This window comes from Thamnophis elegans, chromosome 4, assembly GCF_009769535.1.
Source record: "Thamnophis elegans isolate rThaEle1 chromosome 4, rThaEle1.pri, whole genome shotgun sequence".
In the NCBI taxonomy this organism is placed as follows: domain Eukaryota; kingdom Metazoa; phylum Chordata; class Lepidosauria; order Squamata; family Colubridae; genus Thamnophis; species Thamnophis elegans.
The window spans coordinates 113,316,394-113,337,462 of NC_045544.1; the positions used below are offsets into that span (position 1 = coordinate 113,316,394).

The 21,069-nt window shown below is 40.6% G+C and overlaps 1 protein-coding gene across 1 annotated transcript in view; it reads right to left on the minus strand.

Moving 5' to 3' along the window:
• Window positions 1-21,069, minus strand: part of EPHX2 (epoxide hydrolase 2) — an 81,378-nt gene that overhangs the window by 38,863 nt on the left and 21,446 nt on the right. The window contains exons 9-10 of the mRNA XM_032215143.1: window positions 18,842-18,876; window positions 16,113-16,139 (exon numbers count right to left, since the gene is read on the minus strand). Coding sequence (XP_032071034.1) covers window positions 16,113-16,139; window positions 18,842-18,876 — 62 coding nt within the window. The remainder of the gene's footprint in view (window positions 1-16,112; window positions 16,140-18,841; window positions 18,877-21,069) is intronic.

The following is a 21,069-nucleotide window of genomic DNA, read 5'->3' on the forward strand; positions in this document are numbered from 1 at the left end:
AACAAACAAACAAACCAGGGGTCATTGCTATTTTCAGGCCAGTCCCGCGGATTTAAGCATCCCATGGGTCAGATGTGGCCCACAGGCCTTAAGTTTGACACCCCTGCACTAGATCCACTATGGCAAGCAGTAAGGACTATTTTAGAAAAAATATCTTCAAGTCCTCCAAACATTCTTCACCTTCTAATCCACAACATGGTTTGGTGCCTAGATTAACAATACGTTTTTCTCATGTTGGAATGTATTATTTTTAGATGTATTTGAGTAATAAATGCAGCAATAAGAAAGCACACGTGAAAGACAAATATAAACGAGTAAAAAGAAAATGGAACAAAGCCATCCATTTCCCTCCTCCCTTCCACTTCCAAGTTAGATCTATTACTGTTTGGAAATTGATGTAGTACTTATGGAATTGATGTGGTTTTTATTTCACCAAAAAACATATTTTAACACTCCAAGCTGAACATTCATTTGAAAAAATTGTTTAAACAATTTATTCCTCCAGTCCAGTTTGTAGAGTGTTGTCCACTTGTGTATGCTCATATACAGCTGGACCCCTGCATTCTGTCAGAAGGGGGGGGGATTAAAAAGCAGCTCCAAATTAATAGGGAATAGAATGTATGATATCTGGATCTTTTCTAAAAACTCGTAAGTGCTCTTCAGTCTTTTTTGAGAGCATGAGTGAATGCGGAAGAAACGCTCTTGGTGAAAAAATTTAACTCACTATGAAGCAAAAATAAAAAAAGATATAAAATGGGAGCAATTTCCACATTATCGGTAATTTGGAAAATGAGCTGAAAAGTACAACAACCCTATTATATAATGTTCTTATTTAAATGGAAGGTGCAGCCTAATCTAAAATAACATGCCTCATTCAATTTACAAATAGTTCTTACAACCACAATTTGGACCGAATTTCGGTTTCTAAGCGATGGGGTCACTAAGGGAATAATCACATGGTTTTGCAACCATGCTTGTTAAGTGAATAATGTGATTGTTAAGTGAATCACATAGTTGCTAAACTAATCTGGCTTTCCTAATTTGCTTGTTAGAAGCTGATTGGGGAGGTCTCACATCGTGAGGTTATGATGCCAAGATGCTGCAACCAACACAAATGCAAGCTAGCTGGCAAGTCCCCAAATTGTGACCGCAAGGATAGTGTGACCGCTGTAACTTTGAGGACAGTTTGTAAGTTACTTTTTCCAAGTCTGTCATAACTTTAAACTATCTTTAAATGAGTGGATACAACTCGAGAACTACTTGTACCACATTTTAATATAGCGTTATCATAGAGAAAGAAGAACAGTCTGCCTAAATTGGGAGCAGTTTCATTACATGCAAAAGCTGTAAGGTTTGGCATTTCCTACACTGTACTATATAAAACCACCAGTTGGAGTGACATGACAGATTTACAACATGATGCCTTCTTTAGAGATTATGAGTCAAGATCCTGTGAAGTGTTAATACCACTTTATAATGCCTTGGTAGGGCCACACTTGGAATACTGCATTCAGTTTTGGTCGCCACGATGTAGAAAAGATGTGGAGACTCTAGAAAGAGTGCAGAGAAGAGCAACAAAGATGATTAGGGGACTGGAGACTAAAATATATGAAGAATGGTTGCAGGAACTGGGTATGTCTAGTTTAATGAAAAGAAGGCCTGGGGAGACATGATAGCAGTGTTCCAATATCTCAGGGGTTGCCACAAAGAAGAATGAGTCAAACTATTTTCCAAGGCACCTGAGGGTAGAATAAGAAGCAATGGGTGGAAACTAATCAAGGAGAGAAGCAACTTAGAACTGAGGAGAAATTTCCTGACAGTTAGAACAATTAATCAGTGGAACAGCTTGCCTCTAGAAGTTGTGAATGCCCCAACACTGGAAGTTTTAAAGAAGATGTTGGATAGCCATGTCGGAAGTGGTACAGAGTTTCTTGCCTAAGTAGGGGATTGGACTAGAAGACCTCCAAGGTCCCTTCCAACTCTGTTATTCTATTTATTCTATTCTATTCTATTCTATTCTATTTTTGTTAGCTTTCCGGAGATTGACATAAATACATTTGGCATGCAATCTGGGAGTTTCCCAACTCTCCTTGACACTTAAAGGTGATAGACATGTACCCAAAGACCAAAGAGTTTGGTGTCTACTGTGCAGTCCACAGTGCTCTCTGAGCCTGCAGACACTTCATTACTTGATTAGTTAAGCTCAATTGCTGATGATTACATCAAAATGTAACAACTTGGAAGTGATCCACCACTACCTCCTAATAAGATGCCATTTATTTATTTATTTATTATTTTTTGCATTCCAGTCTAGCCTGGAGCCCTGGGATTTTTTTTGTGATTTCTGACCCATATACCAAGTAAGACTGACATATTTCCTTTCAAAATCTAGTAAAGACAATTGGTTACTTCTATCACTTAATTTGGTTCATTACATTTTTAATCCACCTATTCATGAATGTTATCCGGACTGGGTTTCTAAATTAGAAAACTAGGAACACAATTTAAAATCTAGACAAAACAGAATGTAAGCAATAGCCTGCTACACTATTTTCTGCAGATATATCTAAAGCTTAGAGCAGCCCTTAAAACATCACACACTTTTAATTAAAAATAGCAAATGCATTTGCAATTTATTGAGAACTCTTCAGAAAGGATGGAGGATTGGCTAAGTTATCTTTAGGAGTAGAACAAAGAAACTACATTAATTAGTGTGACACAAAGGACTTTTCCTTTTGTAGGAAAGCTTCCCAAATCAAATATTGTCCAACAAAACAAGAAAGACAGTTACTGATAACTCTTTAATAGTATCTGTAGACTACACATGGTCTTTTTTTGAGTTCAAAGCCTTGCTCTGAAAAGTACCATATTTTTCAGACTATAAGATGCACCGGCATATAAGACACACCAAGATTTTGAAGAGGAAAACAAGAAAAAAAATAGTTTTTGTGCTCCCCAGCCCCCAGGAGCACTCTGAAGGCCTTCCAAACCTTCTGTGCATTCCATTTTTGCAAAAAACAGGTTTGTTTTTGGCCTCCCAAACCCCTCACAAATCCTGTTTTTGTCCTCCCCAGCCCCCAGGAGCACTCTGAAGGCCTCCCCAAACCTCTGCACATCCCATTTTTTGTGAAAAACGGGCCCGTTTTGGGGGAAAATGGGATTCGTGGGGCAGGGTTTCGGGAGGTCAAAAATGGCTGTATTTGGTGTATAAGACGCACCAACATTTCCACCCTCTTTTATGGGGTGAAAGGTGCATCTTATACTCCGAAACGTATGGTATATTGTTTAAAGCATGCTCTTCCCAGGGACACAAGGGAGACGTGGAGGGGTGACAAACAAGGGGGGGGGGAAGATAAGGAAAGTTTCTGCGAGGGTTCCACCACAAAACCGCGGTAGACTAAAGCGCGCTCGACGAAAGCGCGTACCTGACGTCATCACAGCACGACGAAAACAGCCCGCTGTGAGCGGTAAAGTTAAAATTAACGCGAAAACCTTACCCTAACCCCCCCAAACCTAACCCTAAACCTAACCCTAAACCTAACCCTAAACCTAACGCTAACCCTTAACCTAACCCTAAACCTAACCCTAATGCTTAACGTAACCCTAAACCTAACCCTAACCCTTAACCTAACCCTAACCCTAACCCTTACCTTTACGTGAATCGGCTTGCTTTAAAAGCACTTTTTAAAGCACCCTTTTTTCTCTGCGGTCGTATTTGTCGCGCTGCTGATGACGTCAGGTACGCGCTTTAATCGGGAGCGCTTTAGTGGACCGCGGTTTTGTCGTGCCACGTTCTGCGAGACCATCTTCTGTCACATACCTCCCTCAGACCAATAAGATCGCACAGGATGGGCCTTCTCCGGGTGCCGTCAGCAGGACAATGCCAGCTGGCGACGCCTAGGAGTAGGGCCTTCTCTGTTGCTGCTCTGGCCCTGTGGAATGAGCTGCCCCCTGAGATCCGGGCCCTACCCACTCTCATGGCTTTTCGCAAAGCCATTAAAACCTGGCTTTTCCGGCAGGCTTGGGGCTGTTGACCCCTTAATTGAGGTCCAGCCCCCTCCTGATTGGGTGTTTGTTGTGTTCCCTTTTTAACTTTGTTGTGTCCCATTGTTTTTAATAATTCTTTTTAATTTTTTTCATTTCTGTAAGCCGCCCGGAGTCCTCCGGGATTGGGCGGCATATAAATTTAATAAATGAAATGAATGAAATGAAATAAATGAAAGAGAGAAAGAGAGCCAAAGACCCAAGATCTAGAGAAGAATAACTGGAAGAATGACTTTCCAACAACTTAATATTAGTGTAGATTTTCTCAAGATTTTCATTATAACATCATTTGGCAAGAAACTCCGAAAAACATACAATTAGTTTTTTCTACTTCCATTCTATCATCACAATCTCCCCGTAAAACACTTAGTTTTATTGATAGTGGTGACTAAGGATGTGTGAAATCCATCCATCTGGAACTGGCTCTTGCCAGAGAACACCTGAACATTCTGTTTTCCTTTGGGACATGCAGATCTGGCGGGGGGGGGGGGGGAGAGGAGAAAGGTATTTTGGAGGATTTCAGAAGTAAAACTTTCAAATAAGAAATGATTTGAAGGGTCCTGGAAATAATGTTCTCGATAAAAGAAGGTTTATTTGGACCTAGAACCTCTCTGTATTATCTCATACCCTTTCTGCTTACGACAATTTACTTCAAGAAACCATTGCATCCCCCAATCCAGAAGAGGTTCAAAGGGAAATGGGAAACATTTTGGAAATCGCAAGAAGAATCCATATCCAAATTAGCTAATTTTAAACATACCTAGTAGTATCCGAGAAATACGCACTAAGTCTCACAATTAAACAGAGATTTGAATCTGGTCATTCTGATCCAAAGTATTGCATTATCTACTCCCCATCTCATGTTCACACTCATCAATCTTTTGACTGGTGTGAAGACATTAGACTTCTACAAAGATCGACTCAATAGTAATTAGAACATCACAATAATTGTAAACTCATCTTCTCCCTATTCTGGGTTCTCTTTCTACAACTTGACCTTGACCTTTATAGACAAACATAGAAAGGAATTTAAGTCTGATACATAATTAGCTGTGCATGATGTTGCTTTGGGCCTCGAGGCCAGCTGCAATGTTCTATTATTGTGCCCAACATCCTGACACCTACCTCACAAGCTCACAAGGTTGTCTATAATGATCTAGCACTAAAGAATATGCATTACACATTATTGATTGGACAAACAAAGCTCATCAGAACTGGGGTCATAGGTTCGGAACAAAAGCTACGTGGAACTTTTTTTTCCCATGGGTGCAGGGCAAGAAATTCAAATCAACGCAGAGGTCAATGACGGCTGAAATTGTACTGCTGAGGACTGCGGTTGCATATATTGAGGTCAATCTCATCTGCCTCAAGAGTACACCCAGCTACTCTGAAAGCATTATCAGATGTTGTGTAAAGATCTGCCTCAACTTCTCTCCCAAGAAAGCAAAACTCTTAAAACCAGCCACATTTCAAAAGAATGCAATCACTTTCTCTTTTACTGAGAGATAGTGATTGCAGAAAAGTCAGGTGGAGTCTGAAATTCAGGCATGAAGTGTATAGCTCTTCAACCCCCATCCCAATACCCAGTGTCTGTCAGTAGCCAATCATCTGCCGCAAAGGTGTTTTGACTTCGCCGAGGCAGCATGATGGGAAGATGCCATCCTCAGGGCACTGTGGTCTTGAACATCCGGCACGAACCTATAATATGATTTGTAACATCAGAGTCAGTTTTGTCTAGTGGGTAAGTTGCTGGCCTAGAAACCAGGAGGGTGTGAATTCTAGTCCCACCTTAAGACATGAGCCTGGGCCGTTAAGGAGAGCGAATGCGGCACCCTAGAGCAGCAATTGTATGTGATGTCAGCTTCCTCTTTGCTGCTTCCTCTGGAAAGCCAGCCGTAACGTTCACCCTCCAGTGGACCAATGAGGAAGAACCTGAGGGGTTGGGGGCAAAGTAGATGGAGATTGTACACAGGGCAGGAAAGAGAAACGCATGGGAGAGGGCAGGGATGATGGGTATGGGAGTAGGGGAAGAAAGTCCCCTCTCAATGGCTCCCTATCAGACTAATGCTTTGGGGCAAAGCACTAGGATCATAGACAGGGCCAGAAAGAAGAGCGCATGGGAGGGTGACTTTGGGTCACTCACTTTCTCTCTGCCCAATCCATCTCACAGGGTTATTGTTGTGGGGGAAAATAGGACAGGGGGTGTATTTGTCACCTTGAGTTTGATATAAAATCAGGCAGGATAAAAGGATAAATATAATGGCAATGAACCTTGCCCTTCATCCACGCAGCAAAGTTGGCAGACAAGGAGTATAGGCGGGTATAGAATGTGGTAAGTACACCAGATGGTTGAAGAAGGAAAAGGGGCATTGGAAGAATATTTGAAGGACAGTGAAGAAGCTGATTTAAAGCTACAAAAGCATGAAGGCTTACTGAATGCTGGAGAGACCAAAGTGGCCAAATCTTCTATATGTATAAAAATGACGGTGTGTGTGTATATGTGTGTGTGTGTATGCTCTAGCATAACTCTGGAACACTTCGAGCAATTTCAACCAAACTTGGTACACAGATGATTTACTCTCTGGAAAAAATATTGTGGGGGTAGCACACCCCGAACACCCCTCATGGTGTGTGTTCTGTTAAGATACAGCCTGTTGTGCCTTAAAATGGCTTCTACTGTACAGCACAGTTGGAGTTACCATGGTAATGGTTTTACAGTACACAAGGGGGCTCCCTCTGGTAAGGGAAAATCCAACATTAGAAATTATGTTTGGTCTGGACATTTTCAACAATGCTTTCATTATTCTTGAGGACAAATGTATGACCATGATTAATAAAACATTACTGCAACTTGGCCTGCCTGCACCACTACGAGACTGACACAACGTACTTCATGCAGATTACATATGAGAAAAGAACTACAACATCAAACAGCTTAGTGCATATATCGCAGACAAGAAACCACTAACCACTAAACCACTAAATCAAGATCAGAAAAAAAGCATATCAGATGATCGTGGATCAGCTAGCAAAACAACAAGGTGTTATCATTTTTCTTTATGCTTCTGGCAGCACAGGGAAAACATTTTTAACTAATTTAATTGTTGCCGAAATTAGGGTTCAGGGAGAAGTTGATCTTGCCATCACCTTTCAGGAATTGCAGTGACATTAATGGAAGGAGGCAGGATCCTGTGTAATACAGGATTGGAATGAATAAATATCCGAGCAACGCTGGATTATCAGCTAGTGAAGAATAAAAGAAGAGATGTGGCAAGGCAAAAATATTATATGGCCGGCGCACGCGCGCACGCGCGCGCACACACACACACACCTAGTCTGCAAAGCAGATAACAATAAGACCTGGCAGTGTCTAAGAGCAAGAAAGTTAAAGAAAAACACAGAGGGGCTAATTCTGGTTGCAGAAGACCAAATGCGTACAAAGCCAGAAATGAGACTACAACAACAGACAGCAATTGCTGCCTCTGCAAAGAAAATGAAGACACAGTTAGCTACTGCCAAGGAAATTGCACAAACCGATTATGAACAATGGCATGACAAAGTAGCCATAATGGTGCATTGGAATATCTGCAAGAAATACCACTTGCCTACAAGCAAGAACTGGTGGGATTATAGAATAGACGAAGTATTAGGGACTTTAGAATTCAAATAGACAAATACCTGCCACATAACGCCCTAGACCAGTGCTGGCGAACTTTTTCAGCACCGAGTGCTGAAATGGGAGCACGTATGCGCATGCACGGGTGCCAGAAACCAGAAGTGCAGCCTGCCAGTGTGCATGTGCGTGTCGGGAAGATGATCTTCAGGTTTCCAGCGCATGCTTGCACACCTACCATCTGGTCTTTGTGTCCACATGCACATCAGACCAGGTGGGTAGTGTGCATAACTGACACGGAGGAGCCCAGAAGAGCAACGGGCAACGGCTCGCCTGCCAGGAGAGATGGCTGTGCGTGCCACTTCTGGCACACGTGCAGTAGGTTCCCCATCACGGCCCTAGACTTAACAATTGTGGATAAGAAAGACAAAAAAACCTGAACAAAATGTATAGTGGAGATAGTTGGAGATAGCAGAATAGAAGAGAAATAATTGGGAGAAAATCACAAACAATAAAGACCTGCAAAGAGAAGAACCACTGTGGCAAAAGGAAGCAAAGACAGCCCTAATAGTGATAGGCACCCTTGGGTGCAATTCCAAACCTTCTGCACCCACCACTTGAATACCATCAGCAATGACAAAATCACCATCAGTCAACTGCAGAAGGCGTTTTACTAGGAACAGCTTACATCCTGCAACGATACTTTTAACCTTATTCAACCACAGCATCTGCCTATTCCAGGTTCTTGGGAAGGATTTAAAAGGTGGACAAAAATGCCAGATTAAAATGTGACCACCTGGCTGTCCGTGAAATCAAGCATAATTCAACGTAAAACTTAAAGCCAGCCACATTTCTGCCAACTAGTAGGACTGGAACAGGAACAGCAGAGGTGCCCTCTGCTTTTATAAAGACACACTACTATTAACTAGGCCACATATTAGAACAGTTTTACAGCATGAAACGAAACATCTGAAGCATGGCAAGATGTTCATTTCCCTTTGGCAAGTTTATTACACTATTTCTTTTTCTATCACCATTGCTGTATCTAATTCCATTCCAGTGTTCTTGCTCCACTAATTGCTGAACTTTCATCACTATCCTGAGCAAATTATTTTTTATAGTGATTAGGCCAGCAAGATCTCATTCTTAGGACACCACAAATAGTTGCTAACCTCAGCAAGAAGGCAGCAGGAAGAAGACAAGGACAGTTTGCCATAAAAGAAGAAAGACCATAGCAAGTTTTTGAGTCAATTCAAGTTGGTTGAGACAAGAGAACGAGCAACAGAGACATTTGGAACAGGAGAAGCTCACAGAAATAGGGAAGCTGAATGGATTTTAAAGTGTTGGGATTCCTAAAACAGCCTTCTCCAAAATGCTGCCATTCTGAAGTACTAAGGACTAATATTTCCAGAGGAAAACACACACCAGGGAAGTCTGTTCCTAATCAAGTCTGAGTACAGAGGCAGGGGTGGGGGATGGGGAGAGACAGGCAATCTGGACGTGTGGCACAGTTGCCTGACTCACAGGATGCTCGTGAGAGGCTTCCGTGGAGACACTGGCAGCTGGAGGAGGCAGAAGCATGGGGGAGAGGGGAGGCAGGCGAACCTGATGCCCCGTGTATGTGCCTGCCCAGCACAGCCAAGCTGAGAGATGGTGGGATGGAGTGGTTGGTGCGTTGGGATCGCCTGTCTCCCCTACTGTGCCTTTGCCTGGGTCTACCGCGCACGTTTCGCCCAGAGGAAGACAAAGCTTCGTTTGCATGCAAATGGAGCTAATTGCTCCAAAGATAAAACTTTGAATCTCTGTCATTTCTCTGTCCGGGAAAAATGTGTTTGGGTGCCTATGAGACACTCGGGAACGGATAAAATATGGATCTGGTCCCTTCTTGTCTTTCAATCAGGGAGAGAATTTCAGAGAATTCAGCATGTTCATTTCCATTTTCCTAGCACTGGGTTTCCTCTCTGCCTTTCAAAGCTGAAAGACAGGCAATTGCATCATGGTTAAATTCTCTCACAAATGGGAGGCGCCAGAGAAAAGTGTATAGCTAGAAAATGCCAAAAAGACAACTGCTTCTCAGTTTAAAAGAACCTGAGATGACACAGCGACCCTATTAGGGTATACAAAACATTCTCAGGAAAGTTATCAATTTCCAGTCTATTATTTGAGTGTAGTGTCCTGACTCCAGATCAAGCATTCCATATTCTAAAGTTCTGTCCTGACTTTAGGACAAAATAGCTTTTATTTTCATGGTGTCTCTCAGTGTTCTTGTTGTTGTTAGTTGCGAAGTCGTGTTCAACCCATCGCGGTTCCATGGACAACGTTCTTCCAGGCCTTCCTGTTCTCTACCATCCTCCGAAGTCCATTTAAGCTAACACCATTGCTTCAGTGACTCCATCCAGCCACCTCATTCTCTATTCTCCCCTTCTTCTTTTGCCCTCAATCTTTCCCAGCATTAGGCCCTTCTCCAGTGAGTCCTTCCTTCTCATTAGGTGGCCAAAGTATTTGAGTATTTGACTATACTCAGTGTTCTAATGTTCTTAACAATGGTCTTATCATTATTATTTTTTTAATTCCTTCAACTACTGAAACTTGGAAAAGACATTAAGTAATACAGTCCCAATTCTTCATACCATTGACTAGATTATCCATAGGTTTCCATAAAGTGGCTCCAGCTATTCAGCCTCTGAACCAGATGTTCCCATATAGAAATATGCCTGATTCCTAATATTTTCAAACACTTGTTCCCATTTAAAGCAAATTTGGCCCATGATGTCTTGCAAGAGCAAACTTCAAGTCCCGCAACACTGTGTGTAAATTTTAACTTTTAAACCTTTTATTATTTAGCTCACAAAATAGACTCTGTCAGCAAAACTACTGACAGTAACCCTGAGCAATTAGAATACTTGATTGCTATTCCAGAGCCACTAAATATTCAGTGAAGAGACTGTCAAAGGAGACAGTTTTTATTAAGGACTCTGAATAAAACACTCTGCATCTATATCAATTATATTATCCACCACTACTTCATACAAATAAAAGACTTTATTCTCTCCAATGCAAATTATTCTTTCCCCCACCCCTCAAGAATAAAAGCAGCTAGGCACTCAAATAGTATGCCATTACTGAAAAAGCCAAAATTCTACATAAGGTCAATCTTATTTCTCATTGAACACAGGTTTTGCTTGTTTTTGTTCAGAAACAATATAAAACATATAACAATAAATATGCTACACGGTATTAATATGGCAGCCCTGTAAAAGCCAACTGCCCTGAGTGTAAACTCATTCTATATTAGAACTTCCATGAAAAAAAAATCAAAAAATCTTTGTAAATAAAAACAATCACAGAGGAAAGTTCTCAAGCTTGATTCCTGCCTAATAGACTAAATAAAGGGACTGTTTTTCCTAACGCTTTCAATCATACAATATTGTGTTTCATTACCAAAAAATGAAATACAGACCATGCACAGATGTACAGATTTTAATCTGAGACTTACCTATAAAGAAGCTGAGTTTTAATCAAACAAATATTACTATAAAGCGACACATAAGATAGAACATCCATAAAATCTAAAAATATTCCCAACTGGCATTTGAAATTCAACAGAGTTGACCCTACTTCGATGAGCAAATTCTGAACAGGGACACCATCACAAGGGTCTGCCTGTATGTCTGTCTTCAATTGTCTCCTTCTTTATCCAAGATGGGAGCATCTGGTGTAAATTTCTCTCAAACAGATCTTGAGCCTGTGGGGGGCAACTCTATGAAGCCCTAGATCAGGCATGGGGAACAATGGTCCTTTTATGACTTGTGGACTTCAATTCCCAGAATTCCTGAGCCAGCCATACCACCTCAGGAATTCTGGCAGTTGAAGTCCACAAATCGTTAAAGGGCCATCATACCCCACCTCTGCTCTAGACTAAGGGCTTGTTTGAAAAGATAACAATTCTGAAGAATTGTAGCAGGGGCAACTGTAAAGTGCTGCGTATGGCTTATTCTTTTCATTTAGAAAAATGGAAATTTGGAGTTGAATCGAGCTTTAAAAAAGGTGCTCTGCATTTTTAAAAAGATGTTAAGCTTCAGCAGAAAAACAAAAATCTGCTGACATTAATGTTTCAGTTAATCAGTTGCCAGCATTTCAGATACTCTTCCTTTATGTACCTATCCCTTTTTAATAAATCCCAAATTGATTCTTTCTCTCCAATCGGGCAATCTGAATTATAATCCTAATTATATTGTCAGGACAGATGAATGCTCCCAGAAAGGTTAAAGGAGGAATTGTTATTTAACATCTTGGTGCTGTTCTGGTGACCTCTCTCTTTAGTTTCCGCTTGAGACAGACCATTTATCAGGGGTAAAAAAAAAAGGAAGCTATTTTGTCAGGAAAGGTCAGTGACACAGGCCTGGAGTGAAAGAATTAATCCACTTCTTAGTTAGAACACATTAGCCCTTTTAATTAAATAGAATTAATACAATACAACAGCAGAGTTGGAGGGGACCTTGGAGGTCTTCTAGTCCAACCCACTGCCTAGGCAGGAAGCCCTATACCATTTCAGACAAATGGCTATCCAACAACTTCTTAAAGACTTCCAGTGTTGGGGCATTCACAACTTCTGGAGGCAAGCTGTTCCACTGATTAATTGTTCTAACTGTCAGGAAATTTCTCCTCAGTTCTAAGTTGCTTCTCTCCTTGATTAGTTTCCACCCATTGCTTCTTGTTCTACCCTCAGGTGCCTTGGAGAATAGTTTGACTCCCTCTTCTTTGTGACAACCCCTGAGATATCGGAACACTGCTATTATGTCTCCCCTAGTCCTTCTTTTCATTAAATTAGACATACCCAGTTCCTGCAACCGTTCTTCATATGTTTTAGTCTCCAGTCCCCAGTCCCCTAATCAACTTTGTTGCTCTTCTCTGCACTCTTTCTAGAGTCTCCACATCTTTTCTACATCGTAGTGACCAAAACTGAATGCAGTATTCCAAGTGTGGCCTTACCAAGGCATTATAAAGTGGTATTAACACTCCACGTGATCTTGATTTATGTAGCCTAGAACTGTGTTGGCTTTTTTTGGCAGCTGTTGCACACTGCTGGCTCATATTTAAATGGTTGTCCACTAGGACTTCAAAATCCCTCTCACAGTTACTACTATTGAGCAAGGTACCACCTATACTGTACCTGTGCATTTCGTTTTTCTTGCCTAAATGTAGAACCTTACTCTTTTCACCATTGAATTTCATTTTATTAGATAGTGCCCAATGTTCAAGTTTGTCAAGATCCTTCTGTATCTTAAGCCTGTCTTCTGGAATGTTGGCTATTCTTGCCAGCTTGGTGTCATCTGCAAATTTGATGAGTTCCCCATTTATTCCCTCATCCAAATCATTGATGAAGATGTTGAAGAGTACTGGGCCTAAAACAGAGCCTTGGGGTACTCCACTGTATACTTCCCTCCATGTAGATGCAGTTCCATTGAGGACTACAAGTTGAGTGTGGTTGGTCAGCCAGTTACAAATCCATCTGCTGGTGATGCTGTCTAATTACATTACCTAATTATATTAAATTAATTAAATTAAGTTAAATGCACCAACCCTTTGAAATCCAGAACTAGCTCAATCATTATTGAAATCCTATTGTCATTACTTCACTAGGTTATGTCTCATTACCTTTTCATAAGGTAAACGTTATTGCGTGGAAAGTCTGTCTGGAAAACAGTTATTACTGTACAACTGTTGCACAATGAGCCCACATCTCAAGACTCATAAACTTGATTTGTGTCATATTTAAGAAGTTCAGAAGAGCCTTTGCAACTGGTCTCTCCACAGTTAGTCAAAGGCAATTTTCATATTAGTTTCAGCCAATATGAGCTCTAGTCCTTTACAGTCTTAGTGACAGCTATTCATACCCTCCTCACTGTAAGCCTGCATCACAACAACAAACTTTCATGCCCAGAAACTGCATTTTCTCCAACTGCAAGTTGGAGGAGTGCGCAGCAGCCATCTGCCTGGAAATCAGAAAATATTGCATAGTTCTAGCACCAAAAGCTCACATCTCAAGACCCACCACCTGAATTGCTTCATATTTAGCAGAAAAATATGAAGCAAAAGAAAAACTTTTGCAACAAATATCTCCACAATTAGTCAGTTCTCATACCAGCATCTGCTGAGATGCATCAGCTTCGGCCATAATATTTTACTACTAACACATAATCACAACATATTTCACTATTCAGAAAATGCAGTTGGTGCAGAATGCAAGTAGCCTGTTTGCTGGTGGGTAAGAGCTGCTTCAGTGATTGATAAAAGTTGTATTTTTTTAAATTCAAAACATAAAATAAAATTCTATGTGTTGGTTTCAACCTGTGTAGCCTTTTACATGGCTTGGCTCCCATTTACCAATGAGGCTGTTACCTTCAAACAGAATCTATAGGGTTCCTGTGCATTCGGGATGGGAGAGGAAGCTTGGAATGTACGCATTTCCTTTCACAACAGAACTTGGCTATGAAGTGAGACCAGAAACAGGCCTTGTCAGTTATGGAATAGTCTTCCCCCAAGAGGTCAGATCAGCCCCACAGAGTTATCTCTTAGGAAGGCAGTGAAGATTGTTTTATGACAGGGAATGAAAAATGATTTTTTTAGTCTTTTTATTTCTGAATCGAAATGACATTTCATTCTTTATTTTCTTTTAAAATGTGAATTTATGGAAGCATATTATAGTTTTACGGGGCTTAACAGTTCTTTTTTTATGGTGGTTAACTATTTTGTTTGATTTGTATAGTTTTATTATTGTGAACCATCTTTTATCCCACTATTTGAATATGGTGAAATATAAATTATGGAACAACAAACCAAAAAGAATGAACCTATTTGCATAGAATTAAGAAGGTCTCGTATTTTCAATAGTTCGTTGAAAGTCCTGCAAACTAGGAAGAAGAGAAAGAGCTTCTTTATTAGGCAGAGAACTCATGCAAAAGTTACAGAAATGGTATTTCTGTTCCCTGTTTTTTCAAGCACTCATTTCCTTGCTACCCCTCATGTATGACAGTAACATAATACAGAAAATAGTGTCTTGCTCAAAATTAGCTACAAATACCCAAGCAAATAACCATGTAGATCTAAAGCAGCTGGCAAATTAAATATAAAAATGTATGTTCTTACAGAAACTTATTACTTTGTATACTATTACTAGCCTTAAATGCAAAAATGCAGAAAACAAATATTAGCACAAGATAGCAAATCATAGTCCCTCCTCCAATACCAATGGAATTCTTCATTTGCCAGATAAAGCCTTAAGATCTCCCCAAATCTCCACCTTGAAAATCAACATCTCGAAATCCATGGCTGCTATTGGCTGAATAAAGGATTATTAGGCTCATCTAGTCCACCTTGTCTGCATCAGGTCATTTTGTACATGAAGATGAAATCAGGGTAATTTAAATTTGTGAGTCAAAGAAGCCTAGAAGTTAGTTATGGCCCAACTGTGGCAGAAAGCAATAATGCACATATGTTTTATTGGATAGCTGACAGACTCTTCCATCTCCAACATAAAGCACCCATCTCTATTTTGAAAGCAATAAAAAAGAACATAAAGCACCCATCTCTTGACAGAGGGTGCCATTGCTATTAAATTGGTAAGAGATAATATCAGTCACTGAGTAAAAATTAGTTGCTCACACAGGAAAATTGGGGAAAATGTACTATTTTTTCCTGACACTTTGGCAGTGGACATAGCCATGCTGATAAATCCCATTTCAAGGATTCTCTCTTTTCTATAATTAAGGATCTAGGACCACTAAGACACCACTGCATAATTCTCAGGGTGAACTTTGGTTATTGAAAATGGAGAGCCATTTTCGCATCTTTAGAATCTCATTTCTTTCATGTGGAGATGAAATGATATAACGCAGCTGGTCACCTGTGGTTAGTTGAACACTGGAGACTCAAAATACACTATGGCAGGGGTGTCAAACCTGCGACCCATGGGCTGGATATGTCACACACTGGCCACACTTATCCCCATTTTAGCAAAGGGGAAAAAAGTCGAGAAACACCACGTGACGAAAACATGACGTCACGAGTTTGACACCCTGCACTATGGCATCCTAGGGGATCAGAGGTGGTATTCAGCCAATTCCGACAGGTTCTGGAGAACTGGTAGCAGAAAATTTGAGTAGTTTGGAGAACCGGAAAATAGGCTGGGCCTTCCCCTGCTACCTCCCAGCTGATCTTCTTTTGTTGCCCTGAACAGAACAGAGCTGGAAAGCAGCTTAGTGGGGTGAGGAGGGAATGCGGATTTTGCAGTATGCTTCCCCCTGCCATGCCCACAAAGCCACACCCACAAAGCCACACCACGTCCACAAAGACACAGAACCAGTAGTAAAAAAATTGGAATCCCACCAATTGTAGGGGATGGTACGACCTTGTTGATAATAAATATTGTAAGATAGAAACTAGCATAACTTACCATTTTGTCCAGAAAGATCACCAAATCCTGAGGTAAATAAGGAAAAAAAAAAAAAAAAGTCAGGCATTGACAATCAAGTTCTTGAGAAAAACCCTCTTATTTTGTCTTCCACTGCTTAGTCCATCCTGGGCCAGCCCAGGCAGATTCAGACTGAGAGCAGAAGGAACACAACATCATGCATGTTCTCAACGCTATTTGCACTCCATCGGAATTGAATTTTAGCAGATCATAAAAGTGCACTTTGGGCATGCAGCCAATTCAATCTACCTAGGGTAGACACTATCTTATTCATTCAAAACCTGAAACACCCTCAGTATATGAAATGAAATTTTCCTATGTCTCCCACTGGTCACCTTCTGAATCATATTCCACTGTGTTTTGACAGAAGTGTGGATGCTTTCCAAGTTGAAGTTTAGCTTTTCTAACTTAGGCTATTTCCTATGTCTATATGGGTTCAGGGTAGGTGGGGACAGTCTTTCAGTAGAAACCTGCATCTTTTACTAACTCTTACACACACACACCCTACCCCGCAGTGCAATTGTTCCCTGCCCTGTCCTTCTCTGCATGGAGAAAATGACTCTTCTTAATGATGGACTTCACTCAGCGATGGCATTTACTCCTGGGCTGCAGAATGCCAGATACTGTATAAAAGCAAATAGCCCTTTTAGATTCCTTAATACCGGTTTAACAGAAAGCAGATAGATAATTACACGTATAAGCATCGCATCTGCTGCTTTGCCTATCAAATGGCTTAATTGTTCTTGCAACCAAAAGTATAATATAGGAATCTCACTATTAGAATGCTGCCCATGAACATTGTATTCCAAAACCATAATTATAATCCTACAAATTCTCACACAAATCACCACACTTATTTAAAATGTTCAGGAAGTCGATGTTTTAGAGCTGTATGAACTAACAATTCTCAAGTGTGGATTTTTTAGTGGAATTGAAAAAGTGACTTAAGGAAATCACTCTCATTTAGTTTTAAACAGCTTTGGTAATATGGAGGAGAAAAAGCTGGCTAAGTTACAATTCCTGTAGTATAAATTACTAAGAATCCATGTGATGTGATATATTTACCTAGGAAAAACCAGTAACTTTTTTATTTTATAATCCTCAATTCCTAAAAAATAAATGGGCTATGATATATACCAGGGGTGTCAACCACATCAGGGTTGTTTGACCTCGGGGGGCCAATGTAGGAGTGGCCAGGGTAGGCGTGGCCAGGGTGGGTGTAGCCAGGTCGATGTCACTTGTGTAAGGGGTACCTGTGGTGATCAAGTGCTAAAGCAGGACTTCCTTCAGACCATCCCTCATTCTCAAAATCTCCTTCCCTCCATCCTTCTTTCTTCTTTTTCCTTTCATTCCTTGCTCTCTTCCAATCCTTTCTTCTTTTTCTTTGTCTTTCCTCTTTCCCTTTCTCCTTTCCTCTCCCTTCTTGCATGCTCAAATGCAAAAGGGAAAACATTTCTCCTTTTATTTTGTTTTTAGTTTCTTTTGCTAGACCTCTACCAGTGAAAATGGAGCTCAGGGAGGGGCATGTGCGCCCCCCCCCCCCCCCGGACCCTGTTTTCGGCCTCCTGCAGTCATCTGCCATCCTAAAAAGAGCTCAGAGTTCCATTTTCACTGGCAGAGGGCTGCAGGAGGCCATCCAGGCTGAAAGCAGGGCCCAAGAGGGTCGCACGGGGCTCTCCCAAGCTCTGTTTTGACTGGCAGAGGCATCGCAGGCCGGTCCTTTGCTATTTCCCAGATCCGGCCTGCGGGGCCTTGAGTTTGACACCCCTGATATATAAACTAGAAATGTATCCTGAAAATTCTAGCGACTTTTGTCATTCCCATATGTGCCATCTCCTGCTAGAATTTGTACTGGATTACCAAAGCCTCAGTTTATCTGATTTTGTCCCTAGAACTCATTGAAAATGCACCAGATTTTTTACCACAGTAATAACCACAGTATGCTGCAATTAAATAACTATAACAATAGCAGCACCATCATATTAGCATCTTCTTGCTGATCCAACGTAGCCTTATAAGAAGTATGTAATGGTCTGGTTGCTACATTAAACCACTTTAGGCTGAGTTGGATTAGCATACGAATGCTATTCTTTCCTCTCTATTGTGTACAGGTAGTCCTCAATCTACAACCATCCATTGAGCAACTGTTCAAAGTTATGACAAAGCTGAATGAATGGTGATTACATTTGGACCTCGAAGTTGAACGCTCAATTGCCTGAATGTAGTTCTTGCTTACTGATGGCAACTGGGACCAGCAACTCCACTGTAAAGCAACATGGTTGTTAGGTGTGACATTATGTGACCATGTTGACTCATAATGGGCAGTTCCAGCAATCCCAGTTGCTATCAATAGGTAAATCTCACGTGGTCTCAGTTTCCTGAAGTCACATGATCACCTTTTGTAACTCCTACCAGTTTCCCTTTTAATTTTGCATGTCAGAAGACAGCAGTGAAGATGATAAATGACATTATGTGACTGTGAAGATGCTGATATGCTACAATACAAAAATCATAAGCTCCCCTCATTCAATGCCATTTTAACTTCAGATGGTTGCTGAACAACCATTTGTGGGGATCACCTGTATTGATGTTGACCTTCTTTGGTTTAAATACTTCTTTGAACTGTTTTACATATTGATATATCATAAATGCTGCTGAGTGTATCTCAGTCACTACAAGTGAAGGATATGTTATTGAAGATCATGACCTACCTTACAAATTTCTTCCTGAGAATAGGCTTCTGTATCTGCAACAAAAACAGGCATTATTATACCCACTGTAAGCCCATAAATTAATTTTAAAATCCAAGACTTGCCATGGACTTCTTCATGTGTGTAATGCCTCTCCAAAAACTTTCAAATTAACATCCTAGATGGGTTTGTTTTCATAGACTGCATAAGGAAGAGAAGTTGCTTTCATACAGGACTATAGAAAGAATATCATAAATGCTGCTGAGTGTATCTCAGTCTCTACATGGTAGAATAGAAGATGGTTGAATCAAGATTGGAGAAAACCAATTTCAAATATTCAATATACTATAACACTATAGTATAGTTATAGTATTCAATATACTATAACGCTTTGATTTCTATACTGTTTCACAGTGCTTTACAGCCCTCTCTAAGTGCTTTACAGAGTCAGCACATTGCCCCCAAAAATCTGGGTCCTCATTTTACCCACCTTGGAAGGATGGAAGGCTGAGTCAACCTTGAGCCTGGTGAGAATTGAACTGCCGAACTACACCCAGAAGAAGTAGCTTGTAGTACTGTATTCTAACCACTGCATCACCATGGCTCATGTTTTTCCATGGAGTGGAAAAACAAAAGTTTTGTCCTATTGAGGATATGAACAACACCCAAAAAGCATTTCAATTTCTTAGTTGTATTAGCAGAAGGCAATGATCCATCCACCAGTCAGCAAGCCTAGACTTTTCTCGGAACACATCACTCCTGGAATTGCTATTACTTTGTATCTACCTCTTTCTCCCGTCCATCCAAAAGTCTACATGCATAAGCAGTCATGTCCCATGACAACTTAGAGAGGAAAAAAAAGAAAATTACAAACTCCGGCAAAATAGAAATGCCAATCTTACTACTGAAGTTAGAAGTTTCAGCCAGAAGGATAGTTTCTAACAAAATGTAGAATAAAATCAAACTGAACTATCCAATAACAGAGCAAACATAATGGCCATTTAAATCCCATCTTAGGGCTATTGAACAGAACTCTGGTTTGGAATCTTGCACCCTGAAACTCTTGAGACCACAATATTATGCTAGAATCTAATTCCTTTTGGAACCATGGATCTTGCATAATGATGACACAACAGCTCCCCTCAGCATATGACATACAATAAGATGATTCTGAACATAATCATTTAAGGAAGAAAGGGGTGGGGGAGAGAAATGAAGAAGCAAGCTCTCCTTGTATTTCTAACAAGCTTCAAAGGATTTATGTCCACCCTCTGCATCCCTAGTAGCCACCAGAATCCATAAGTAGTCCCTACACTCATCCGCTCAGGGCAATTTAATGTCTTATTCCACTCAGGACCCAGTTGTGTCAACCTTCCATTTTAATCTCCCAACTATATCCTTTACATGTCATCACTCTGGCAGTGTGGGAAATGAAATGACAACAATCAGACTGGAACACTCTTGTTTCTTGCCACTGCTGCCAAGACCGTCCATGACCAGAAGTCAGAGGCACTGTGCCAAGAAAATTCTGGAGCAATTTTACATCCAAAAGGAAGGAGGACTCTTACGATTTGTGAAATGTGAAATATAAATATAATCTGACCCTAGATTTTTCTGCAAATATAAAAAGAAAAATCAACTACATCTCAATTGTTTGACTACTACTGGGACTTGTTTACTGACACACAGTTGTGTGCCCACACATAATCAGAGAAAATAATGCTTGACATTCCGATAATGAGAGGATTACAAATCTAAATACGATGAGAAAACGTCATGTTTATTTATAAGTTCTTCCTAGCGGTGTCGGCCAACGAAGTGGCACGCGCATATATAAAATGCAAGTAAATCAGTAAAATGTTTTTAAAATCATGTTCAAATGCAGTGTTGATTTGGGCATTTTGTTGTTTGATATCTCAAAAATGGCAGAATGGAGCAATAAGCTTTTATAGCTAGCATTATGCAAACGTTAGAGTGGTGCAGTGGCCTAGAGGTGGAGCTCTCGCCTCACATTCAGGAGGCTTGAGTTCGAACCTAGCTAGAAGCAGATATTTCTCTCTCTGGGTACGATGAGAATATATCTACTGAATATAACTCCACATTGGAGACAGGAAGGGCATCCAGCCAGTAAACAATCAGCTCCATTCAATTGTCCAGACTCTACCCTGCAAGGGATTATGGGGTCATTAAAAGGAGATGATTATGCCAAACATTCAGATAGCTGCTTTGTTCTACTTCATGCCATACGG